At 38.5% G+C, this 27,346-nt stretch overlaps 3 protein-coding genes across 4 annotated transcripts; 2 read left to right on the top strand and 1 right to left on the bottom strand.

The window, feature by feature from the left end:
- Window positions 1–1,001: 1,001 nt before the first annotated feature.
- slc25a15a (solute carrier family 25 member 15a) lies at window positions 1,002–5,324 on the top strand. Its single transcript, XM_032504319.1, has 6 exons — window positions 1,002–1,555; window positions 2,376–2,634; window positions 3,529–3,669; window positions 3,939–4,114; window positions 4,221–4,379; window positions 4,936–5,324. Exons 1-6 carry the CDS (start codon window positions 1,501–1,503, stop codon window positions 5,055–5,057), a joined length of 912 nt encoding a protein of 303 aa, XP_032360210.1. The 5' UTR covers window positions 1,002–1,500; the 3' UTR covers window positions 5,058–5,324.
- A 1,101-nt stretch (window positions 5,325–6,425) lies between these two features.
- Window positions 6,426–15,151, top strand: stoml3a (stomatin (EPB72)-like 3a). The gene is made up of 7 exons (XM_032509681.1): window positions 6,426–6,598; window positions 7,817–7,920; window positions 8,367–8,439; window positions 8,641–8,723; window positions 9,155–9,329; window positions 14,248–14,387; window positions 14,763–15,151. Exons 1-7 carry the CDS (start codon window positions 6,520–6,522, stop codon window positions 14,946–14,948), a joined length of 840 nt encoding a protein of 279 aa, XP_032365572.1. The 5' UTR covers window positions 6,426–6,519; the 3' UTR covers window positions 14,949–15,151.
- A 738-nt stretch (window positions 15,152–15,889) lies between these two features.
- On the bottom strand, window positions 15,890–27,346 carry mtus2b (microtubule associated tumor suppressor candidate 2b). 2 transcript variants are annotated; one of them, XM_032504271.1, is made up of 9 exons: window positions 27,206–27,346; window positions 23,724–23,790; window positions 23,051–23,265; window positions 22,614–22,719; window positions 21,860–21,933; window positions 21,656–21,754; window positions 20,821–20,940; window positions 20,264–20,364; window positions 15,890–19,066 (listed from the first exon to the last, which is right to left on the bottom strand). In XM_032504271.1, the coding sequence occupies exons 1-9, from the start codon at window positions 27,260–27,262 to the stop codon at window positions 18,859–18,861; spliced, it is 1,047 nt and encodes a 348-aa protein (XP_032360162.1). In that variant the 5' UTR covers window positions 27,263–27,346; the 3' UTR covers window positions 15,890–18,858. The 2 variants fall into 2 exon arrangements, with proteins under 2 accessions (XP_032360162.1, XP_032360172.1); XM_032504281.1 differs by having other exon boundaries at window positions 20,264–20,361.

The raw sequence follows: 27,346 nt of genomic DNA, 5'->3' as shown, positions 1-27,346 counted from the left end.
TCACACGTTTTTGTCACATGGTGATAAAATTCAAATTCAAAATCTCATTTTTCAGCCTAATCCATTAATGGGGCTATGGGGTTACATCATTTTTGGGTGAATAGTTCATCTACCATCTGATATTTATGGGAGATGATAATAAGCAGTTTTTTCACAACTTAATTCCATTTAATTTTGTTTATAGTATCAATTCATAACGACAGTTATCTCCAGACACTTTACAGATAGAGTCAACGTATGTAGCATTTGAAATGAATATGGCTATCCGAGAAGGTTATAACAGTATACACATTCAATTATATGCTAATACTACTTCTAGTACTACTACTACTGCTGCTGCTGCTACAGCCAATCCTCACAGCGTGTACCAATTCAAAGTATAGAGTTCACAAAGTGTTTACACCTTAAACACATAAAAACAAATGTTAAATGAAACATTCCCAGATAGAGATAAACAGGGCTAAAATAAAAAATACTGTTATTACCAACTTTTTTAAGATTTAAGAATATTTGGATTGGAAGACACGAGGCTCCTCAGTGTTGATTTAATGCAGCCGACCAGTTCCTGTCTTCAGCTGGACGTGGACTGTTGGACCAGGAGCCGTCTGGGTGTCCTCGGCCATCTATGGACTTTATTGACATCTTGTGGCTTCAGGGGGCGTTACAACCAGACTCAGCCTTTAGATCATCTCTTCCGCATTTGGCTCTCTGTTTAACCGGCGTGACAAAGACCAAGGCCAGACCAAAGCCCAGGGCTGGTTCTTTCTCATCAGGGAAGACGTGCTGTGTTTCTTCTGATCCAACCAGACCCAGCCAGTGTCCAGCTAGTCGGAGTTAAAATGGGACATGTAGGAGCCTACGTAGTTTCAAAATAAAATGAATTGCCAAATACATTTAATTGAATTTATATTTAAAGCAAAGCTAGAGAGCGAATAGCCAATCAAAATAATCTCAACAGTCACATGATGTTCGCAGTTTTATTAAAGGCAGGAAGTAGGCCTGCCCTATTTCGATTTAATAAACTAATTATAGCCAACGCCTAATTAACATTCTTTCATTTCCTGGTTAAATAAATAGTTTCCTGCATTTTTGTGGCTTCCTCTGGATCGCATGATGCAACTCATTGTGCGCTTGGTGTGCGTAAAGTGCACACCTTTACGCACGGAAGGAACCTTGCAATCCGCCGATGGATTTCACAAGACGTTGCAGAGAAAGCGGAAGAACAGTAGGGCATGACACTCCCGCAGCTCCTCCGGCCGTGGGTCAATTCAAAGGACGTTTGAACAGTGGCATGCCTTCCTGGAACTCTGTGTCTCCCTCTGCTCATTAAGATGGTCATATGGCTGAAGTATTCCGTGTTTTGGCGAGTTTTGTCGAACTCAATTTGTGCCAACACGGAGCATCGCGCGGACAGCATGTAGTGCAATACATACGTGTTTTAGTGTGCTTTTTTTGTTAAATAACTTCAACTTTCAGATTCACAGCATTTAATAAATCAGAATGGCTCCACATCCCATAATCCAGGCAATCATCGACTTTTCGGCTGGAGCAATAGGTGAGTTAACTATCAATCACACATTCTATCTATCTATCTATCTATCTATCTATCTATCTATCTATCTATCTATCTATCTATCTATCTATCTATCTATCTATCTATCTATCTATCTCAATCTATCTATCTCTATCTATCTATCTATCTATCTATCTATCTATCTCAATCTATCTATCTCAATCTATCTATCTATCTATCTATCTATCTATCTATCTATCTATCTATCTATCTATCTATCTATCTATCTGTCTACCCTAAAGTCAAGCCAAACAATCATTCTTATTACATTTTTAAAACAATGCTATTCGACTTTCAAAAACCTGTTTCTCAGTTTGAGTACGCAGACACACAGGTTGTTTCTGTGTGTCCCAGTCGGCAAATCCTCCACCTTCTGCTTTAAATGTTGCGTTATTACAGTTTGAAAAACAGTTAGCTATCCTTTTGGTTTGACGCACATAGGAGGGTGAAAATGTGAATCTAACCCAGCCAACAATTGTTGGTTCCCAGAACGTTGTTCGTTTTCTGCATTGACTCTAAAGACCCCTTAGGGTCCCCTTAAAAGTCAAATCTTTTTTTTCACTGATAATTATTGCAGCACTGAAATCCTAGTATACAGAAGATCACTCAATCACACAGCAGTGAGATTCATGTCTTTTTTTAATAAACTGCTTAAGGATAAAACTGCAGAAACTGCATACAAATCGCACCCTTCTCCTTCTATTATGGGAATGAGAACTTTCATTTCAAACTGTTCCTGGGCTCTGGGCACTTTGGCTCTGAGAAGTCATGACATCAGTTGCATGTCGAAATCCTTCCTCAGGTGGTACAGCGTGTGTGCTGAGCGGTCAGCCGTTTGACACCACAAAGGTGAAGATGCAGACGTTCCCCACCATGTACCGTGGCTTCATCCACTGCTTTGCATCCACCTTTAGGCAGGTGGGACTACGTGGTCTCTACAAAGGCTCGAGCCCGGCCCTCATCGCCAACATCAGCGAGAACGCTGTGCTCTTCTTGAGTTATGGTCTGTGCCAGGATGCCATCCGCTTTGTGTCCAGGATGGATAAAGGAGCCGGTCTCAGGTTTGACATTTCATAGTATCTATTAGTGTATCCATAATACAGTAAGCTCCATAACTTGCTGTGGCGAGGGACAACATTTGACATATTAGTATTGTATGACAAAACAAATACTGTATGAACCAAGACTGTATTTCTTTAGCTAGTTTCCAGAGCACCAGTGAGTTGCTTTTCCTCCTCCATATTTCCTTCCATGTCCTCCATGACGTGCTGCTTCCTCTAGCCACCCTCTGTGTACTACCGGGTAATGACTGAGAGATAAATCTCTAGCAAAATGAATCCTTTGCTGCACCCTAACATAGAACTCGTTAAACTTGTATCAAACAGTACAGGCAAATTAACCTTTAAACTCAATTAATATGGACTTCACTACAAAGAGCAATGTCCCTTACTGCCATGTCTCCAACTGGTGTTGTCGGTGTTTTTCAGAGAATCAGCAGTGACTGATTCCCAGATTCACGTTTCACATTTTTCTTGGAAATAAGTCATTCAGCCTGAAAAATCATAAAAACAACAACTAAAGAAATCTTCGTCGACTGAGACCAAAACGGCTGATTAGTCGATTAATTGACTGAGAGTGGGCGGCCCTACTGAAGACTGCGGTAGGCAGACTTCCTGCTCAAAGCAAGTCCAGAAACAAGTTGCAGATTCCGTTTTTGTGTAAGAACTGAACGAAGCTGAAGAGAGCCTTTTAGCATAAGCACTCAGGAGAGTTGAAGTATCAGATGTTGTTCAAGCTGAGAGAAATCAAATTAGTCAGTTGATGTGCAGTGCAGTGCAGAAACTTTACACAGGGGTCGTCAGATGAAGCAGCTGAAAACTTAATGTGAAATCCACTAAAAAAATCTTTGAAAAAAACCTTATTATTCATTTCTTCTTCTTTTGATTGCTCATCAGTGATATTCAGAAGGCATCGGCCGGTTCTTTAGCCTCCATCTTCTCCTCCATGGCGATATGTCCCACCGAGCTGGTGAAATGTCGCCTGCAGGCCATGCACGAAATGGAAGCGTCTGGCAGGATCGCAAGCGGACAGAGAAGGTTAGTGGGACCAAAACAAGATGGATCGTGATTACGATTTTGTCTCCTACCGATCAATTGTTTTGATTGATTAAGTAAACTGTCTTGAGTTGTGAATGACAAAAACTGTTCACTGTTTAAGGTGTTTTCACTGTTGATTTTATTTCACTGTTTTTTAACTTCAATAAATGTAATATCTTTCCAAATGTCAATGACTAATTGTGTTAAATAATCGCCATTTCAATATTCATTTCATACACTTTTGACTGTGTTGTGTGCTGTGACGTTAGCACAGTGTGGGCCGTAGTGAAGACGGTGGTGAAGACAGACGGCCCCCTGGGGTTCTACCAGGGACTGACCTCCACCATGGTGAGGGAGATCCCAGGTTACTTCTGCTTCTTTGGAGCCTATGAAATGTGTCGCTCTAAATTTGCGCAGCACATGGGCACGGACAAGGACAGCATAGGTACGGTTATATTGTTTCATTTATATTTAATGAGACATGTTTGCCGTTTAGGATTTTAGACTTGGTTCTGTGATCTGCACCCACACAATCATTTTGGTCTTTGTAGGTGTTCTTCCACTCATGTTCAGTGGTGGATTTGGGGGGGCTTGTCTATGGTTGATGGTCTATCCCATAGACTGTGTGAAGTCCAGGATCCAGGTGTACTCTCTAGCTGGGAGGCAAGAGGGCTTCATGAAGACCTTCATGGGCATCATACGCACTGAAGGTAAGATTTGAAGGTGCATTTTACCACATGAAAATGCCTCTAAAGTTTCTACATCCAGACCATAATAATTATGAATAACCTTGGTTCTGTAGAGAACAGTGCTGATGATAACACACACTAATACTAATTTTTCCACTGCATGGTATCTACTCGACTCGCCTCTACTCGCCTTTTTTTGGTTTTCCATTATGATAAAAAGTCCCTGGTTCCTGCTAACAGGAACTTTATTCAGTACCACCTTTGTTGAGGTTCTGGACAAACCCGCCATTTCTGAATAGTTTAGGCAGCGTTTCTTTTTTGCTGCTTCCAGATTCTTTTGAGACTAAATTTAAATTAGTACAGGTGGAGTATTTGGGCCCCGTTGCTACCCACACACTACGCACTGCGCCACTTTCACAGTTTTAATAAAAAAGACATGGAAATCTCTCTTTTCACAATTTTGGACCTTTAAGACGTTGAAAAGCCCTGAATGCACCACTGCTGGTCTTACTGTGGCGCAAAGTGTGAATGCATCCTGTTCCCCTAACCTCCTGTGGGGGTCTCTCTTGTGCCACAGGGTTCACTGCTCTGTACTCGGGTCTGACTCCTACCATGATTCGCACCTTCCCTGCCAATGGAGCCCTCTTCCTGGCTTATGAGGTCAGTCGCAAGTTCATGATGAAGACAGCTGGTGAATGATGTTACAGCTGGAGAAAGTATGGTGCCCAAACACTGCCTTGTATTTTTAAAATGAGATGACCGAAGGTTTTTATTGTGTCCTGTTGGATTAGATGTGACTGAAACATGTCAGTGTTAATGGTATCAATAACACAGGAATGTCTACTGTCTTCAAATAAAGTTTTAATCGTAAAATCCATAAGTTCTATTGGTATACTTCTGTGAATACACTTGGTCACGGTCGACGATGCCCGGGTCGAAAATTGGACAAAACAAAGTGAAGCTGCAGAAAAAAAAGTATATTTTGTTCTGATTATAACTTTTAAAGTTGTAGTTTAAAATAACCTAAATAAGTGGGAATTTCTATTTGTCTTTTTTTTTAAGTGAATTTGTATTTTTTGGAAATCAGTTTAAAAAACTCACATGATTGAATATAAAACAGCCCTGAGTACACACCGTGGACGTAGGCACACACACAGATTCTTTCTGCTTTTCAAACGTCCCCATTGACTGTCCATACAAATCCTGAAACTAACACATTGATGTACTGTAGCATGCATTTAAACCCACACACCAGCCCGTGGGCCTGGTGTGTGTCATGTCGTGAATAACTAAAGCCGGGTTCACACACACCATCATGCTGAGTGAGCTGACTGTCACATGACCAACCAAGAATCATGTGGGACCTCACTGAACAAAGATGGGAACAAGCAGCTCACATGTTTGTTTTGACTCTGTAGGTCAGACACACACACACCACACACACACACACAACACACACACACACACACACACAGACAGTTCACTGACATCTGAGAAATGACTTGGATTTTCCTTTGCCGTCCAACTGTTTTACATACTGTAATTATTATCTACATAACTTTCAGTTACTCAAGAAATATGTATCTAAGAGAAGAATATTTTCTTTGTTGTTTTTTGTGTTTTGTTTTTAAATTTGGTACATTTTCCGAGCCAGCTGAGGTGCATCGGGACAATAGATGGATAAATAAGTATATTTCCATTCTGAGGGAGGACAGACATGAGCATGCTCACATCTCCCTGTGCTCTAGTGCTAGCGCTCATGTTTCACGACTTGGATGCCACCTATTGTTTATTCATAAGCTACACACACCAGGTGTCAGACTCCTAGAAATTAATGTAGGTGCATAATGGAAAAGCACAATAGCTGAGCTTTCCAATACAAAAACCCACATGGGGGGGGTTAGGCTCTGTGGGTTATGTTACCTGCTGGCCGAGCTGAAGGAGCTACGGGTCAAACAGCAGGAACAGGTCTGTGTGTGTATGTGTGTGTTTGTGTGTGTGTGTGTGTGTGTGTGTGTGTGTGTGTGTGTGTGTTTATGTGTGTGTGTCGGGTAATGAGGGAAGGGCACAGGCCCCACCCACACCCTGCAGTGAGAACAGATAGGTAAACAGGTGCGGCGCCGCTCCAATTGCACCATCACACCTGGCAACAAAGTGACTAATGTTCTCTCCAACGTCCAGCACGGCCGACATGGTAACTCAGGGTAAACTGGAGATCAGCGCTGGGGAGAGTGTCGAAGGTAAATACTTTTTATGATCGTTAAAAAAGCATTTTGTTCTTTTGCTCACAGTGTTGATTATTGTCTATCTCTTTTTTTAATGCTACACACTAATAATACAACGTTACGGCACTACAATATGCAAGCAGAAAAGAGAGAAGGAGAAAACTAGACATAGCAAAAATACCAAAACAAAAAACAAACAAAACAATATTAATTATATTAATTATCTGTTATACTGATTGGCTGGCACACTAGCACCTTGTCCAATTAACCGGATTCAGTCTCTAAATTGGGATTCTATTTTGTATGATTTTTTAAAATTTACGATTTTTTGGTCATTTTATTTTGGATTAAAACCAAATAATGAAAACATTCCATGTCCATTTCAAATCCAAGTCTATTGTTTGTAATAGTCCTAATTTTTGCACAAAATCAGGACATTTGCATACTGAGTGTGACTGTATTTTCCAGTGAAACTGCTCTGAGAAGTCCAAAATGTCCCCGCTTCTATCTTTTACAGCAACATTCACTGCATCTCAGATCTTAGCCTGAGCCTCTATTCCCTGTGTTTGTGTTTTGGACTGCAACGACATTTTCTAAGTGATTGAATACTAAACACATTACTGAAAAAGAGAACAACATCACAGGGTGAGCATTAAGGATGGGGCATCAATAGGTTCAGTAGTTTAACTCCGGTGTATGTGAAGTAGCATTACTGCATTCAGTGCATGGATGTTTTGTGTCCCTCTGTAACAGGTGCTGTCCCAGTGGGTCATATTTAATTAGGGGACCAACACAACAACCTCTGGTCTGGATCGGATTGCTCACTAATGTAGAACAGAGGTTATCATGATAAAATTCAAAAAATTGGGATGAAAAATTTGCACAATTATGTATCTCTCTTCAGTGATGGAATACTGGAGTCATTGTTCTCTGGACTTGTGACTAGACCTGGACTTGCACACGGATGACCTGGACTTGTGACTAGACTTGGACTTGCACATGAACTCCTGAGTCCTGGACTCATACTGGAGTCTGACTCAAGTCATTATTCTCTGGACTCGTGATTTGATTCTGACTCAAACTCAGGTAACGGCGACTCGGACTATCCTTTAGGAGACTTGGACTTAAAGTCGGACTCGAAGACTGGAACTCTAGACTTGACTCAGACTCGACAGTCTTGTCATGACTACTATGTCAATGCAAGTTCTAAAATGTTTTTTACTCTGTCTCCAGCTAAAAACACCAGGAGCCTGGGATGTTTCGGCTGGCTGCTGGTCCTCATGTCCCTCCTCTTTGTAACAGCGACCTTCCCGCTCACAATATTTCTGTGTGTTAAGGTGGAGTATATTCTCAGGACACGGTTGTGTGATTCGACCAGTATTTGGTTATACCTATACAGGTGGAGTTAGATCTTTTTTATGATAATGTTTTCAAATTCCAACCAAGTTTAAAAAATTTCCCTTGTGAACCTTTGGCAGAAAATAATTTGACTAATTGTATCAGTCTGGCCAAACAGTTTAGAAGCTGTTTTGAGTAAAGAACATTTTGATTTGATATATAAAGGGGACAGGTGTCACCCAGAACCAGGGACATTTAGGTGGGGTGACTCACAGAGAGGATACAATTTAAACGGATTCACAAAAACTCATTGTTGGTCCAATCCAATGATGAAATGTGCATGTTACACACAGTGGTTGAGCTCTGACAGAAACCAGCATTATGCTAATTTGTTGTTGTTCTTTGTCTTTTTTTTTTGTTCTCTGGCTGTGTTCCTAACATCCAGATAGTACAGGAGTATGAACGAGCCGTCATTTTCAGACTCGGCCGGATCACCGACAGGAAACCTAAAGGGCCAGGTCTGTCGCTCAGTGTGTTACGCACATGAAAAGAAGGCTGCTCAGAAAGTTTTACATACTGATCTGTTTGGTAGTTATGTCCAAATGGAGCTTCATGAACCAGTAGTTGCATCAGTTGAACCCACTTCATGGTGCTCCTGGCTCAAGGAATAGCAATTTAGTGTTCAAAGAGTGCTAAGCAGGGTGTTTATGTCTTTTTAGGACTTTTCTTTATTCTGCCATGCACGGATACCTTTGTGAAGGTCGACCTGAGAACTGTGTCCTTTGACATCCCTCCACAAGAGGTACTTTTATTATTTTTTTTGCATTTGTTGTATTTACATCAAGTGTAGGGATATAATTTGTGTCTCTCCAAAGCTTGTCTATATATATATTTTTATTTTATTGGTTTATTTGATTGGGACCATGCATATTTATGAACATTGGTGTATAAAAATCCCCATGTAAATAATCCAGAATTATTAAAAATAACTCCTTTTCTTCTGTAGTCCCTAGGCAAATGACATAGGACCAACATAAAGACAGTCATACAGCACTCATTCATTTTACATTAAAAGGTACACCTAATGGTGTCATATGCATTGACGAAACAAACAGACAAAACAAAACAAAAATACATGATGGACGACAAAGAATTAATTTCCTCCCCCTTTGATACGCTTTCAACATTCATTAATAGACGTCATTTCCTGGCGATCCCCTTGCGACCTGACAGGGGGACTCTGTACGGGGTCTGGGAGGGGGTGGGTATTTCCCGCATACATGCCCATCTCATCTGTGGCCAACGTGCCAACGACACTTATCCACCCGATGCTGCCCAAAACCCCACCCTGAGGAAGTCTCGGTCCCAAAAACCCAGAACTGCGTCGCCCGAGAGGGAATAGACAGTAGCGGGTGGGTGAAATCCAGATAATAAGGTCCATAGGGGGGCAGAAATTTTTGTTTTTCCCTTTTTTTAAACATACTTACTAGATTTTTATCACTTTTTTAACTACAACTAGACTTTTATCACTTTTTTCTAAATACTATACTATAACTTTATCATTTTTTTAAATTTATTTATATAAATTTTTCACTTTTTCAAAACTACTATATTGCTTTTAAATTTTTTTAATTAACTATGATTTTTACATTTTTTAATATTTTATTTTGATTTTTATCACTTTTTTAACAACTATACAAAATTTATCACTTTTTTCAAAACATACAACTATGATTTTTATTACTTTTTCTAAAACTCTGATTTACATTTTTTCTAACTATATTCTATGATTTATCATTTTTTTTTTAAAATTTTATACTATGACTTTTATATTTTTTTAGCAACTATTAGACTTTTATTTTTTTTTCTAACATAATACTATGATTTTATCACTTTTCAAATTTTTTATACTTGATTTTTACACTTTTTTCAAAATTATATATGATTTATTATTTTTTTCTAACTACAACTAGGATTTTATCATTTTTTTAAATTAATAGATTTTTATCATTTTTTTAATAATACATGATTTTTATCACTTTTCAAATACTAACAGACTTTTTAACTTTTTTAATATTTTACTATGACTTTTATCACTTTTTTAGCATACTAATAGACTTTATCCCTTTTTTTCTAAATACATACTTGATTTATACTTTTTTTAAATTTACTATGACTTTATACTTTTTCTAAAACTAACTAGGATTTTTATCATTTTTTCAAATACTAACTATGACTTTTAACTTTTTTTTAATATTATCTATGTTTTTTCCCATTTTTTTAGCATACTATACATGACTTTTATTTTTCTAACTAATACATGACTTACCTTTTTTTCTAAAAAACTATAATTTATCACTTTTTTTAAAATTATATATGACTTTTACATTTTTTTAACATATTACTATACTTTTATCACTTTTTTTCTAATATTATACTAAATTTTATCACTTTTTTCTAAAATACTACACAAATTTTATCACTTTTTCAAAAATACATACAGACTTTACATTTTTTTTAATATTATACTAGATTTTTATCTTTTTTTTAAAACAACATACTAGGATTTTTTTCCTTTTTTTTCTAACATATAATAGATTTTTTACACTTTTTTTAATTTTCTATAATTTTTATCATTTTTTTTTAATTATACAAAATTTTTACCCATTTTTTCTAATTAACTAGACTTTATCATTTTTTTTAAAATTTACTTAATTTTTACATTTTTTTCTAAAATATATAGACTTTTACACTTTTTTAAATATTATACTAAATTTTTATATTTTTTAATTAAATAATTTTTATCACTTTTTTCTAACATACTTACTAGATTTTTCACTTTTTTTAATATATACCATGCTTTATCACTTTTTTTTAATATTTACATGTTTTTTCATTTTTTAAACAACTATGATTTTACATTTTTTAATATTTATAGACTTTTATCACTTTTTTCTTATTATACAAAATTTTAATTTTTTCAATTTTATTACATGACTTTTTTCACTTTTTTTAATTTTATATATAATTTACCTTTTTTTAAATTATACTATGACTTTTACCCTTTTTCAATATTACTATAACTTTTCACTTTTTTAACTTTAATACTTTTTTTAACACTTTTTTCTAACATAATACTAGATTTTACACTTTTTTTAAATTTTATATGACTTTTATCATTTTTTTCTATAACTATAACTTTATCACTTTTTTAATATTTTACTTGACTTTTTCACTTTTTCTAACATACTATACTATGATTTTTATCACTTTTTTCTAACTACTACACTAAACTTTATCACTTTTTTCTAAATATTAACTATGTTTTATCACTTTTTTCTAACCTACTATCCTATGACTTTTATTACTTTTTTCTAAAAATTATACTATGACTTTTATCACTTTTTTTCTAAAATACTATACTATGACTTTTATCACTTTTTTTCAACATACTATACTATGACTTATTACTTTTTTCTAACATCTATATTTAATTTATCCTTTTTTCAAATTTCTATGACTTTTTTTACTTTTTCTAACATATATACTATAACTTTTATCACTTTTTCTAATTTTATACTATGACTTTTATCACTTTTTTTCTAATATTATACTATAACTTTTATCACTTTTTTCTAATATTATACTATGACTTTTATCACTTTTTTCTAACATACTATACTATGACTTGTATTACTTTTTTCTAACATACTATACTATGACTTTTATCACTTTTTTCTAACATACCATACTATAACTTTTATCTCTTTTTTTCTAAAATACTATACTATCATTTTTTCTAACATACTATACTATGACTTGTTTTTCACTTTTTTTTATTTGCAATAGTATTCTGTAATGACATAACCAGACATGATGGTGGAGACTTCACACATGATGACCCAGACAACTTCTTTAGACAGCGTTATTAATTCAATGAAGATTACTGTGGGTGAAGTGTCTCTATGAACATCAGAATAACTCCTTTACACTTTTCTTCTTGTCCTCACACATGTCATCTGTTTACTTCTGTGGGACTGGGGAACCATCAATCTACTCCTTATTTGTAAGACACTTCTAACAGATTTACACATTCCAGCGTATTTCTGTGAGCTGGTTTCACCTTCAAACTGGCCCACATGCATGCAGAAATATTCCAATCGACATTATATTCTAGGACTTTTTATCACTTTTTCCAACATACTAGGATTTTTTTTCACTTACTATACTAACATTTTTTATGACTTTTTTTTACATACTTTTTACTATGACTTTTAATCACTTCAATCGACATACTATACTATGACTTCTAAAGGCCTTTCAACACACTACGCTCACTTTTTTATATACTACACTAACATTTTTCGACATACTCTCATTTACTCTCATACACTCTTTTTTATGACTTATTTCAACAAACAATAGTATAACGTTTTAAATTTTTTATACACTATACTATAACGTTTTCATTTAATCTTCTATCACTTTCATCTCTTTTTTGATATTACTATACTGTGACTGTTTTCAACATCCTCTACTATGACTTCTTCAAACATACTTTACTCTGACGTTATCACTTTTTTTCAACAAACTATACTATTACTTTTTTATGAACTTATTTCTGCATACAATACTTTGCCTTCTTTAGATTACAACACTAGGGTGTCTTTTCTTTGACATATTATACTATGATTTTTTATATCACTTTTTCAACATACTACACTATGAATGCTTTTGACATACTATGTTATGACTTTTTTATCTTTCTTTTACACTAAACTATGATTTTTTCTGACATGCTATACTATGACATCTTCATTTTTTTTTTTAATATACTATACTGTGACCATTTATCGATGTAATTATAGTAATTTATACTTTATTTATCCTGCAAGGGAAATTACAATGTTTTCACCCTGATGACACATTACACACCCATGCTCAGTACCTGTTCAATCACCAATGCAGAGATGTCAATGGACAGCGCCCCAGGTATGAGTTGTTGTTTTTTTGCAGGAATGTAGGGGAAGACTCATGAATATTCATTAAGGAACTCAAGCTTGAATGGCTACTACTGGTTGGGTTGGTTAGGTTTAGGCAAGAGGAGTGGGATTGGTTATGGTTAGGGTAAGAATGTCACGGCGAGCCAATCAGGGATGTGTCTTCCCCTACCACCTTGCAAAAAAAAAACAACCCAAAAAGTCATGCCCCAAACATTTGGGGGTCCAGGGCCTTAGTCAGGAGTACCTGGGCAGTGAACCAGCACCTCTCCAGCAACCAGTCCAAGACCATACCACGGTCCATACAGGACTTAAACTGGCAACCCTCCAGTTCTCAACCCAACACCCAACAGACTGAGCAACTACAGCTAACATTACTTTTGTGTTCACATAGTATTCAATGACTTTTTCAACTTAATATACTGGGACTTTTAATCATATTTTTCTGACATACTGTACTAGGACTTTGTAATGACCCTTGACTTACTATGAAAGGACTGTTCTCACATACTTACATGTCACAGTGGTTCAGTGGTTAGCAATGTTGCAAGTAGGCACTGCAGACTCATGCCCATGGTTCAAGCCCCGGTTGCTGTACCATGAACTTTTATCACTTCATTTAACATGCTGTACTATGACTTTAAAAAAAAAAAGTCAACATAATATACTATGACTTTTTTAGATACACAACGCCGCTCCACTGCCGGTAAGAACAACAAATGATTGAAAGAACAAGTCATATGAAAGCTTTGGGAATAGCTCACCAAGATAAATAGCTGACTCAGCTCATAATACACAATCTGAGGTTGAAGGATCAATCCCCAGTTCAGTCTTTAGAGCGTTTTGATTTTCTGTCTCTATGTGAACAATGAATACAACAGCAAACGAAATCTTTCAGGTTTTCTCATATAGCTCAGCAAGATAAGATGCTGAGCAGCAGACACAGATTTGAGGTTGACAGTTCAATTCTTTCAAATGATCGGTGAATTTAGGTGAAGAAGTCAGAAAGACATTCAAACACTTTGAAGTGTTTGGAAGACCGTACTGGTTGTGTTTCTTACTTTTTCCGTCATACTGTGCTATGAATTTTTCCCTTTTTTGGACATACTATACTATGACTTTTGTGTTACTTTTTTCGACACACTACACTAGGAATTTTTTAAACATACTATACTTTTGCCACTTTTTATCACTTTTTCAACACACTAAACTATGACGTTTCTTAATATACTTGCCATTATTCTTTTCAACATTCTACACTATTACGTTTACTTTATAACTTTTTTTAACATGCTATACTTTTCCGATGTTATTATCTTATTTCCTTGAAGGAGTCTTTGGATGTGGCCACTAACCCGTGGGGTATTAAGGTGGAGCGGGTGGAGATCAAGGATGTGAAGTTGCCCCAGCAGCTGCAGAGAGCCATGGCAGCGGAGGCAGAAGCGAGTCGGGAGGCCAGAGCCAAGGTGACTGATGGATTCTTTATTGATATGAAATGAGATTAACAAGGTGTTTGGTCTCAACTTATGCTAGGACTCCAAAAAATATACTCCTGATTCCATCTTCCCTTTATTAATCATACCACACCCACAATAACTACCGTGTGGCCGATTGACCAATCAATGGCTTAGCTGTCAATCAAAATAAATGGATCCGAACTAGAACCAAAATATGGGGAGTCTGGAAATAATAACTACTTACTATTTTGGCTCCTCTAGAGGGCATTGCAAGATTTTATTTATTTTTGTCTCTTGATGAATTATAACAGTGAAAAAAGAGGGATGCTGAGAGGGAGCATTTGTAAAACGTAATGATTGTGTGATTGTGTGTGTGTGTTCCAGATCATTTCTGCAGAGGGAGAGATGAATGCATCCAGGGCTCTGAAAGAAGCCTCTCTGATTATTTCGGAGTCGCCCTCTGCTCTCCAGCTGCGCTACCTGCAGACCCTCCACACCATCGCAGCAGAGAAGAACTCCACCATCATCTTCCCCATGCCCATTGATATATTGCAGAATTTTATGAAGTAATGACATCATTGTTGTCTTGTTATTGTTACTGTTAAAGCATGGGAAAAATGACAAGAAGGTTTATTTGTTTAATATTATGCAATTTATGTTGTTAGTCTGGGATCTGGTCCTTTGCTGTGAATAATGGTGTCTATGTAATCCTGTTTCGGGGGGAATATTTTTTGTTATGCACGACACAATAATACAAATATATTCATTCATTCGTATAAGTTTCAGTGGCATTCTTTTAGACAGTGTAAGGTCTAAGACACCTAGCAGTCTGCATGATCACTTATTCTAGAAAGTTCCTCCTGACAAGATTTGCAGAAGAGAATCATTATGTATTTCATAGAGGTGGAGGACTCAAGTCAGACGAGTCACAAAGTTGAGGACTTGAGACTTGCTTTTCTTACAATGATAAACAACTTGACTTTGAATTGCTATTCAAGAGACAAATGACTCGAAGGACCTTGATTTCTTATTAATGTAGTATTATGCTTTTCCAGACATTGAGGAACAACATTTTGTTTTTGAAACATGATGATGATTTTTCTGGCAAACTTCCAGAGCGGGGCAGATCAGCAGAGGTCATTGCAGGAGGCAGCCGTCATGGGGGGAGTTATCCCAAAACTAATACCATCTGGATTCAATGATTATATAGTGGATGACTGGAGTAAGAAGACAACAGTGGTCTGCAGCTCAGAAATCAGGGACACGACCACCACAACGTCTAACATGTCACTACAAAACTCACGAAGCTAGGTGAACGTGTCTTTTTAGATAAATAAATCGGCTGGTTAAACATTTGCTAGGGAGAAAATATAAATCGTTGACCTACTTCCCACTGTATGACTTGACTTATAGCCGTGACTTGACTACAGTGACTTGAGACTTGGACGTGTGACTCACTCCCCCCTCTAAAGATCTACTCACACCAGAACTCATATTTGTACATGTGTCTTCTTATTGTGATTTAATACTTAAATACAAAGTGCAACATATACAGTGTAGACTTTAGTGTCTCATCATCACTGACCACAATATGGTAACCAACTAAGCTACAGATCTTGAGGAGGACAACAAATAAATCAATGAAATTCACAAGAAAAGTAAAACACAGAACAGTGCACGGTAACCTCATAAAGACATGCTTTCATATAAACGTATCTAGAGCCGGAATTTCTGAAATACTGAATACAATCTTTACAACAGGAGTCCAATCAACACCAACCTTCTCTGACATTGGATGTAAACTGTAAGCGAACATTCAGTAGATGAGTCATGTCCACAGGACACAGAGGCAGTCAGTGCCATGGGAGAACCTGATGGAGAGAAATAGCATTTCCATCCTTTCAGAACACAGTGAGGACCACCAAGTTCCTCTACAACCAAAGCCTTAGTCGAGCAGATTTCCTGTCTGGGGGGAGTATATTATTCTATCCCATTATTATAATAAAGCAATATTCCTTCAATGTATTTGTATATATTTGCTAACTGCACTGTGCTCTTTAAAATATTTCTACAAATTCTGTGCATCCAAATCGTTTTCTACAAAAAGGATATCTTGTAAAGCAGACCGTTGAACATGAGCAAAAGCTTAAAAAATAAATAAAAATACAATCAATACAAAAACAAATTATGGCAGTTGCTTCCGTTTGATGACTCATAATTCTCACCAAGACCTGAGATTATTATCTACAATGAGAAATGAGGTAACAGCTTGCAGATTTGAGCGATTTTCTTATTTATTTCCATTTCCATAATTAACATTTTAGTTCTTAAAAGTCAAATTTTTCCCTCTCAACTGAATTTTTTGCCAAAAGGTCAATCAGATGTACAAATGGAGAAGAAGGCTTTGGAAGCATTAAAGCATCATCCATCACGTTTGCTCACTAGGTTTTCTGGGATGAATTTCAAAACAGAAAACAGAGACAGCAAAGGTTTGAGTCGGCTGCAAGAGCACTGATAAGGTACACTTAAAGAAAGAGAAAGAGAAAGAAAAAGAAGTGTACCAATGCAACATAAGTGACTTTTGATTTTGGATGTTTCCAGGCCAACACATTTAGACTGCAATGTCTGCATGAATGACAGCCGAGTCTCCAGACAGCTACAGTAACAGATGAACGCTGTGTTTAATGACTTCCTCTTTGGTGGTTTCTTCAGATCCTGCAATTTTGTGGGAAATAATTAATAATGTCTTCCTATCCCGACTGACCAGTGAGAGGCACCCTTTGTCTGCAATTTCTTGGTTTCATTTGAATGAACCCTGGGCTGTGTTATTAGGAATAAGAGGTCACTTGTGTTGCCCCATCACCCTTCGGCTCCATATTGTCACACTGTAGGTAATCCTAAAATAAAAGTCCTTACTGGAAGACAGAACATGCTGTATAGAGAGCCATACATGTACAGTGTTTTTACAAAATTATATACAATACTATAGTTATACTGTCGGCAGTTCAATGGAATTATGAGTTGTCATAGACCTTTTTCACGGCAGACATGTTGACATGTCATTGTAGGAAAAGCCCAGGTGTATTCAAAACCATCACTGATGGCTGCATTCCACTTAGGAGAGGCTTGCTGGGACACTTAATGGAACCGAGCTATCGTTGAGATTATCAACTTCAGCTTTTTCTATTATGACAAGTCAAAATGGCTGCTGTGAAAAAGGTCCATTAGGGCTGCAACTATTTTCATCGTTGATCAATCTGGCGATTGTTTTCTTGGTTAATCGATTAGTTGTTTGGGTTACACTTTACTTGAAGGCATCTACACAAGAGTGACCTGACACCGTCATGAACATGTCATAAACATTAGCAACAACGCTTCTTTGAGTAAGTGTCATTTGGCTTTGTCCGGACAAGTTATGGTTAGGGTTATAGTTATGGTTAGGGGTCATGTGTCATGACTGTGTCATGTCACTCTTGTGTAGATACCTTCAAGTAAAGGGTTACTGCTGTTTGTTTGGTTATAAAATGTCAGAAAACTGTCAATCAAGCCCAAGATGACGTCCTCAAATGTCTCGTTTTGTCCACAACTCAAAGATGTTCAGTTATCTGACACAAAGAGAAGAAACTAGAACATAATCACATTTGACAAGACGGAATAAACCCATTAATCAATGAACAGAATAGTTGGCGATTCATTTCATAGTTAACAACAAATGGATTAATCTTTGCAGCTCCACTTCTTATGCTGTTGTTATTAATATACGTTTCAGGTCAACGCTGATATCCAGTAGTTTAGGAGAAAAGTAGGATGGATGATTGAGGTTAAACGGGTAGTCATTCATACACTCCTGATATATGAAATAATTCAGCATGGAAAGATTAACACACCCCAGAGAAGAATCCACACTTTGAATCTTAATATAGGTAGTTTTGTGATTTTTTAAACTTTGGCCTATGCCTAGATAGACGTTGCTGGTGGGAGAGAATGGACGGCAAAGGCGCTTCTTGTGTTCCTTGTTGCACTTTTGATGTTTGCTATGTCTCGTACATCCATCATCCTGAGCGCTGGATGAAAAGGCGGTGATGTAGATGGGAGGGGAAAAAACATGGAAATGAGGCACCGGGACCCTGATCCTGTTCTCTGAAGGTCACAACGACCGGGTCTGTAATCCGCTGCAGTATCACAGCACGTCTGCTTCGTTCAGACGGGGCGTTCAGGTGCAACAGTGAAAGAGGAGGGCAGATAATTCCCTTTTGAACAATAAGAGGCGTGATTAATACAATTCTTTAGGTCAGAGATTACAATTCCTGGGGCTGGACTCTGGCAAATGCACCACATGGGTGAGCGGCATTTCCAAAAAGAAATGTGTCCGTCCGTCTACATAGTGGAACAGTCGCAAAGAGTAAAAACAAAATAAAATACAGGCCTTCCGATGCCAGATAAAAGAAAGCGTTTGATACAAGAGCTTCCACTGAGAGAGTCATTGATGGTAGGAGTGAGGGCGGGCCGGGGAGCCCGGGCCAGAGGAGGGTCGATGGATGGGGGAGGAGCTGGGGGACATGCGAGGGCTCAGCTCGCCGGTCTGAAGACGCCACAGCAGTTCCTCGTTAGTGCGACTCAGACGCTTCTTCTCGTTGCTCTCCTTCACCACGTTCACCTGCAGGTTGGCATTGTCCTCAGAGAGTTGCCTGATGAAGGAGAGGCCCAGGGGAAGGGGGACATAGAGACCATCAGATGACAGGTGGACTCGCACAGCAGTCAAGAAGTCAAACATTACAGGCTGCAAGCTTGTTACTATAAGTGCTATGGCGCATCATGCCAACTTACTATATATGAATCATATTTCTGTATATCAGTGTCTCCAACCCCTAACCGTCGATGCAGGAAGTGGGGGTGGCGAAGTGGCGAAGTTTTAAAACTGCGATGACAATAAAATGATAAACATCTGTGGTTGTTGTTTCTGTTTCACGATATTTTTTATGTCATGTTTGGGGTGTGTGATGAAGATAGGGATAATTTTAGTAATTTTAAAATGATTTAATTTGTCTTCAGTGCGTATTGGCCAATCAGATTTGTCTTGACGTGATTGCGATTCAGCCTGCGCATGCACGCACACTCACAGCCACACACAACAACAAATGACTTTCTACTGTATCTATCAGCGCTACTTAGCAATTTCTCAGAAGAGAATTTTGGATTGGATTTTTTCAATCGGCCAACCCCAAACACCCGAGGACCAGCAGGACGCACGGCAGCTCGGCTGTAGCCTACTTTATGGAGGGGAGGGGCGAGGGAGTTTGAAATGGAGACAGAGGTAGAGTGGTCTGCAGAATACAGAGCCTGTGGAACACAGATGGCTGCCTACCAAGAGCCAGGTTCTGTCCGAGGTTCGGACCAAATGCATGAACGTGGGAAATAATTGGGTCTTTGTACATTATATCTGTAAAGTGTCCTGAGATAACTCTTGGTATCTAACAATATTAATAATATTGAATTGAAGGTGGTAGTTATAATATCTGGCCGTTTTCCCCCACTGCTGTATTTACCTAACATTCTTCTCTCTATGTGCACAGACAGTATAACCTCGACCATTGATATAAGGACCATATCATATTTATATTATACTGTGTGAAATTCAAATAAATGCATTCAATCATTCAATTATTCATACCATATATAGTACATAATATAGTTAGAAAATCACAAGGTTGTATTTGTATTTTGACAAACATCTAATATTAAGATGAATAATTTTGGCAGCACAACTAAAGGTTTTAATATTCTCTTTTTAATTTGTCTCAATACGCCTTCTGAACCCCAGTCCATCACTACGTGGTGTGAACTAGGTTGTAGATGTGCTCTATGTGCATGTAGACTTCTCTGACCTGGACACAGCAAGGTTCTTGTCTATTCTTTCCTTCAGGTCCTCGTTCTGCTGCTGTAACACTTGGAGTCTCTCCTCCAGGTACACATTCTTTTCAGCCTGCTCAAAAACCCCGGAGAAAAGCACAACATTAAATTCTTCAAATGATGTATGACATTATATTACAAGTAAAACAGGCAATATCATAACAGGTTTACATAGGAGACATTTTCCGATAAAATACTGGGGTTGCATGCTCAAAGTCAAAAAAAAAGTCAGTCAGCTTTATTGTCAATTTCTTCACATGTCAAAACATACAAAGAAATCGAAATTGCGTTTCCCTCTATCCCACGGTGACAACAAGACATTTTAACCAATTTGGTCCACAGACAAACATAACATTCAAGTAAACAATATAAAAAGTAAAAATAAGAAGATATGTACAATGAGGAAAAAATGCTATCGGCCTTTTTATTTATTTTTGTATTTATTTGATGCTGTCATTAGCTTACACTAGATGTTAGGGACTATTGGGAATTTAAAAATTAAATGAAACCAAAGCAGAAAGTTGAAGCCTACTATTTTCTCCAGCTCTGAGATCTTCAGTTCCTGTTGATGGATTTGTTGATTCTTCATCTCCAGAACTTCTTTCAGACTCTTCAGGTCTTCATCAATGTGTTTATATGGTGCCAACGCATCCTGGACGGAGCAGATAACCCGAGTGAAAACCACTACAGCACAAACAATGTAGCGTGGTCTGCTTTATAAGGGGGGGGTCTAGGGGCTATATGCACTATTTTACATGCCATTTGATTGAGTCATCCTGCAAAGCATACATTGTATTTAGTATCTATTTGTTCTCCGTCTTTATCATTCTGAAACCCGAACACAACACATTCTCCAAACACTCTTTAAAAGAGGCAGTGTCTGATGATACTATATATATTTTTTTAAGATTATTTTTTGGGCATTTTAGGCCTTTAATTTGACAGGATAGTAGAAGATATGAAAGGGGAGAGAGAGGGGGAGTGACATGCAGCAAAGGGCCGCAGGCTGGATTCGAACCCGGGCCGGCTGCGTTGAGGAGTAAACCTCTGTACGTGGGCCCCCGCTCTACCAACTGAGCTATCTGGGTGCCCTGATTTAAGTTACATAACATAGGTAGGTTAGGAATTTGGCATGAACAGTATTACTGATCCTGAAACATGCATTCACAGAATGAATGGCGATATTTCCCCAGGAATAGAACTTTGGATTTTCCGGTCAAGTTACAGAGACTGAAGGTAAATGACACAAAGTTGAAATTATTTGAAAAACTTAAAAAATTCGGGGATTTTGACAAATAATTTGTGGCTGGAGCCCCAGTAGCCCCCCCTCGCTCCGCCCCTGCTGTACCATAGCATGCAACAGTTACCACAATCTGCTCATCTGTGCTCTTGCGCAGAGCTTCTTCAAAGCGCTTGGCTCGATCTCTGAGGCTGCGGTTCTGAAACGTCAGCGTGTCCACCTGATCCTGGTGACCACACAGATATTAACGTGTTAATCCCGCCACTGAGTACAAAATGTAACATTCCATGTATCTGTAAAAAAAATCAAATCATAAAGGCTAAGCGTTTACCTGCAGTGACAGTCTGATCTTTTCAAACTCTTCTTCCAGAGACTTGGTCTGCTGTTCATGGGCCATCTTCAGATCTGACACAGGAAATATGAAATCATTACTCCATAAGCAGAGAGAGTCAGGTCTGAACATGGTGCTTGGTGGTGCATGGTGAACATTCTGCCGGTTGTTTTTAAAATAATGTTTCCACAATAGTTTAAGTGATTCATTATCTTGTTGGAATGAGACGTAAGAATAATGGTAATGATAACAGTAACGGACAATTCCCCTCCCAACCTGTAGGGGGACCAAAGAAGAAAAGTGCTTTGGTGCCTACTGTAAAGGTGCTGGTTGACAAGTAGCTAATGCTAATGCTAATGTAATTCTTGGTGGGTAACATAAGATTAACAACTCTGGGCTAACCCACAAATTTAATAGATATAGATAGTATAGATAGCCAACTAATATAATGGTAATTTACTTAGCTTCCACTTGCTAAATCACATCCACAGTCAGCCCCCCCACCACCTCGCTTTTAGCTGTCTTTACAGTTAGCTAAAATTACCAGACAAAAGGGGCCACCAAAAGGACTAATGCTAATAGTAATTTAAAGATGTGGTAGCATTGGATCTGGACAGGAAGGATAACTCTGGGAGGTGAAGGGGTGTGTCGCAATTCTGCCTTCTCACTCAGGACACAGGGTTGTGGATCTGAGTGCCGTGATTTTGGTTTCACATTTCATATCGTTCCAGCCCTAGTTGCAGCCCTAGCTTACTCTTCACGGTCCTGGCATGCTCCTCCTGCAGAGTGGCCAGTGTGTCATCGTGAGCCGTCTCCATCTCCATCAGGGACGCCTCCTGGTTCTCGTTCATCTCCTCAATCTGGAGGAATCAGCTTCGTTGTTATTTAGGTTAATGGACCATTTCAGGGACAGCTTCACAGATACAAGATACTTGATTCATCCCCCGGGATATTTGAGTATTCAGTAGCTCACACATAAACACACACATTTTCATACACAATACAACCATTCCCTATAATAAATAAAATGCATACACAAGCGAGTTAAAACAGGATAAGAGAAGTATAACTAAATCAGATGTGGACTAAACTAGCTGTCGTATAGCCAGTCTTTAAAACACACACACACACACACACACACACACACCACCACCCACACACACACACACACACACACACACACACACACACCTGTTCTTGCTGTTTGACCCGTAGCTCCTCCAGCTCGGCCCGCTGCTGGGCCTGCAGGCTCTCGACCTGGGCCCCGTGCTGCACCTTCAGCCGCTCCTCCAGCACTCCCAGCTCCCTCTGCTGCTGAGCCCGCAATCCCTGCAGCTCAGCCTTGAAACGCCGCTCCAGTTCCTCCTTCTCCTGCTGCAGTTGCTCCCAGTGTGCAACACTGAAAGCTAGAACACAACGTAGAGCTGGAGTGGGTTTCACCAGATCCAAATTAAGGTTTTACTGTAAGTTAATCAACACAACATCCCTTTTGGCATTTAATTTGTATTATTATTTTTGTGTTATGACGTCTAGATGTTAAAACTTGTCTTGTTAAGTGATATATTTATAAAGAGTGTTGAATTGTAAACTTTTTTATTTTTGTTCAACAAAGTTTCGAACCTTTCTAAATTTTCTTTACGGCTATTTATTCAAAAACCATGAGGAAAAAAAAACCTAACTAATTAAAAATGTTACAGTGTTTATTATACAATTATACACTGTTGGAAGAGTGGATTCCCAGTCCCCATCTCCTCCCGTCCTTGTGGGACTATACTGTATAATAGACTTCCAGTCTCCTTGTGGGATACTGTATAGTACACTAGATCATGAATGACTCGTCCCTGTCACGCTGTACCCCACTCACCCACTTCATCCCTGATTCTGGCGAGCTCCAGGGACAGTTCCCTCTCCTTCACAACGGCGCTCTCAGTCTGAAAGGCAAACACATCCATGAAGAGCAGGGATCCCCTCTGACCTGGACAAATGGACGGATACCCTACTGTACTGTTAACATCCACTTTATGATTACTCTGTTAGTGGAATGTTTCTCATCGCACATGGACATCTTTGGTCTATCCAAGAGTGTTCGGTGGGGGGGGGTCTCAGTTGTGTGTGTATGTTTTGTTGCTTTTTGATGGTATTACTTAATCTGTATTTGGGGAATAATGTTTTTTTTTATTTGTTAGTTAATGTGAATAATGTGAAAAACTCAATAAAAACTATCATAAAAAAGAAATTTATATCACGATATAATGCTGACAGTTGCCAGTTCCTTAGGTACATCAAGCTATATAAGCATATTTATTGTGTGTTTATGGTGTTTAGTGTTAATTGTGTAAACATGTTGTTATTATCACTATTATTATTATAACTAATGCTATTTTTCTATTTCTTGTAATACTTTCTGCATATTTGTGATCCTTTTTAATGTGCATTTGTGTTATTCTGATGTGTGTATATTTTTTTCTTTTGAGTTGTGGGGTAACACCAGCACACTCTCCTCATACTCTATCGTCTCATGTCGTCCGTCCTCCAGGATGGACTGACATGAGAGCGTCTGGGGGCCATGATTCATAATACGCATGACATTAAAACTCTAGTGTAAATTATGGCAAAATTACTGATTGAGCTTTGATTAACATTTCACTCCACGAGCAGAACTGCCAATCAATTCTTCACCCAGACAAAATGCCATTAGCTCCACAAGCAGACCAAACCTGAAATCTACACAGCAAGTTTTCGCTGGCAGCAGTATCGCGTACTCACCAATACCTATTATCGGAGGCATTTTCTAATACTGGTATCGGTTTGGGGAAATTTTAGAAAAGAAAGCCATCATATACAGCATTAGATTAGATTAGATTAGATGATTAGATGATACTTTATTCATCCCACAGCGGGGAAATTCCCTTGATACAGCAGCATTCTCTACAGTGAAAGCAAAACAAACAAGTAACACACAAGACACACAGGCAAACTACAGACAATGTGCAGAAGGTAGACTGAAGTAAAGTAAAGTGGCATCACATAAGGTATTGTAAAGTAAAGTAAAGTGCAGTTACCATAGTACAAGAAAACAACATTGCAGTGTAGTAAGTGACGTTAAAATTAAATTGAATATGTAATTAAAGTGATAATGCGAAAGCAGGTAACCATAATATAAGTTATATTCACCTGTGACCATAAATAATATTGAAAAGTAAGTACTTGTAATGGAAATATAAATACAGATAAAGATATACAGAGTGTGTGGATTAAATGGAAACCAGGAACAGAAACTCCAACATTATCAGGTAGGGCAGGTGTTGGAGAGTCTGACAGCGGCCGGGGTGAATTAGCACAGACCCTCTCCAGTATTCGCTGGGGACTCGTAATATGGGACACTCTCAGAGGGCCTCTTACTCACAAAGGAACACCAGACAGTAAATGACTATTGATCACACGAATATGCAGTAAGGAAGCTCCGCACGCTGTTGCTCAGAGACAAATCAGAGATCACAAAGCAGTGCATACGAGAGACAAAGAACGAGAGTGACAGAGAGCAGTGGGTGAAATATATATAATGTATGAGATAGTATGCAGCATGTCTCGGCAGCGATGATGTCACCCTCTAAGAGCTTTTACTTGGAACATGAGTTCATCTGACCTCCTGTGGGATGAAGGATGGTCAGCAGCTTTCTTTTATTTCTTCCTCTTCAGCTTCACCGCTGCTTCTCACCATCATCAGGGAGTTATGTGACATGCATTTTCCCATGTGATATTCAGTCCTATCCATGCACAATCCATGTTAAGGGCTGCAACTAGTGATTGTTTCAATTATCATTTAAGCTGTTGATTATTTATGTGTAGCTTTGTGCTCATCACAGTTGATTTGCCTGACTAAAAGTCCACAACGTGAGGATATTCTGCGTACAATGAAATATAACAATCATATTTTCATATTTCAGAAGCTATAACCAGCTAATTCTTGACATTATTCCTTGCTGCATCCCAAATGATTAATGGGTCTATCTCTTTCTATAGGAGGAGCCAGACGTAAACATTCGGGGCTCAGCCCAAATCTAGAGGAGGTCTGGAATTTACAGCAACTATGTGCACTATTTTTCAAGCCCTTTGATAATAGAATGCTAAAAGAAATCTGTCCATCATTTGGGAAAACCATAGCCTGACATGGTCTTAGATTCTAGTCAGAATCTGAGTCTGATTCCGTTCCATTAGGCTGTGATTATGGGGGGTGTTTCAACCAAACCAGGAAAGAAAATGCCTCTGCACTCAATTGGATAGACCTACAACCAATCAGAGCAACGGAGTATGTGACGTATGTTGAGTGACACATAGTTGTCAACACAACTCAACTGCTAGCTGCCGCTGATGGTAGCTACTAGCCGATAGCCCCGGCAGTTAGGAAAATGCTAATGACGTTACATCAACGTTACAGGCTTTACAGCATCCACACATCCCTCGGATGTATCATAAGATAATACCATGGATGTATTAATACATGGTGAATTACAAACATTAGCCATATCCATTATTACAGCTACAGGACCTCGGGAGAACAGTCATATGGTGCAGGGTGACATGGGACATCTTGTCCATCATCGTATAAAGCCCACAGAACAGAAGCCCCCGCCTTGCTCCACCTCTATCTCTTTTTACTTATCATTTCAACATTTTACCTTCTGGAAAAGATGAGTATTTATAGGAAGGGTGCTCAAATTGGAGGAAATACTGGAATGAGTTAAAAAACCTCTCCGAAGTCTGCACCCATGTAATCAGCCCAGCATCAGTGGGACCATGGCAACCTGCTAATGTGCAGCTGCTTTCTGGTTTGGACTTGTACAGAGATTCAGACTCAGATGAACACACAGGAAGCTGCGATGCCAGCATCCATTTAGCAAGGAAAACCAAGCACGTGATATCTTGAAGATGAGAAATGCAGCAACATCGGGTAAACAAGTTCTCCTATACAGTCAATGGCATGTAATCACCCTGAACTACACCTGCATACTGTACATACAGTGAGGACAAAATCTACACAGTAAAATAAAAAAGACAAGTGTAAGAAGAATATAGCATAGCAGCAACAACATGTTTATGTAATGTCCCTGCAAACTCAGAGAAAAGAACGAGGGACAGTGTGCCAGTCAAGCCTGCTTTGACTCAGCATAATCATGCCCAGCTTTACACTCTCTCCACCAGCTCTGTCTCTATGGAAACATAGAGACATAGAGACCCCCCAACCCCCCACATTAAACACACACATGCGCACAACCACACATATAGAAAGGAATCCTCGGTGCTGAAACAAGGCTGCAGCCTGCAGAAGATACGGTCTGTCTTTACCGTTGGGTCCAGATAGCACAGAGGGAGGACATGGAGCCTACAGCAGCAATGGCCCATGCCCGGCTAGGAGACAGCAGCATCCCTGAGCCCACTCAGGAGGCAGCAGTGACAGATGAGAGAGCCAGAAAGATGCAGAAAGAG

Source organism: Etheostoma spectabile, chromosome 3, assembly GCF_008692095.1.
Source record: "Etheostoma spectabile isolate EspeVRDwgs_2016 chromosome 3, UIUC_Espe_1.0, whole genome shotgun sequence".
In the NCBI taxonomy this organism is placed as follows: domain Eukaryota; kingdom Metazoa; phylum Chordata; class Actinopteri; order Perciformes; family Percidae; genus Etheostoma; species Etheostoma spectabile.
Note: the sequence above shows the minus strand (reverse complement) of the source record. Positions and strands in the feature narration are given on the sequence as shown.

Excerpts from the sequence above, each read along its gene's own strand:
- slc25a15a (XM_032504319.1), top strand. The coding sequence starts at position 1,501 with ATGGCTCCACATCCCATAATCCAGGCAATCATCGACTTTTCGGCTGGA. Across the intron at positions 1,556-2,375 it reads CTTTTCGGCTGGAGCAATAG|GTGGTACAGCGTGTGTGCTG; the intron begins GTGAGTTAACTA and ends ATCCTTCCTCAG. Across the intron at positions 4,380-4,935 it reads GGGCATCATACGCACTGAAG|GGTTCACTGCTCTGTACTCG; the intron begins GTAAGATTTGAA and ends CTTGTGCCACAG.
- stoml3a (XM_032509681.1), top strand. The coding sequence starts at position 6,520 with ATGTTCTCTCCAACGTCCAGCACGGCCGACATGGTAACTCAGGGTAAA. Across the intron at positions 7,921-8,366 it reads CAATATTTCTGTGTGTTAAG|ATAGTACAGGAGTATGAACG; the intron begins GTGGAGTATATT and ends CCTAACATCCAG. Across the intron at positions 14,388-14,762 it reads GTCGGGAGGCCAGAGCCAAG|ATCATTTCTGCAGAGGGAGA; the intron begins GTGACTGATGGA and ends TGTGTGTTCCAG.
- mtus2b (XM_032504271.1), bottom strand. The coding sequence starts at position 27,262 with ATGGGCCATTGCTGCTGTAGGCTCCATGTCCTCCCTCTGTGCTATCTG. Across the intron at positions 21,934-22,613 it reads GCATGCCAGGACCGTGAAGA|ATCTGAAGATGGCCCATGAA; the intron begins GTAAGCTAGGGC and ends TTCCTGTGTCAG. Across the intron at positions 21,755-21,859 it reads AGATCAGACTGTCACTGCAG|GATCAGGTGGACACGCTGAC; the intron begins GTAAACGCTTAG and ends TGTGGTCACCAG.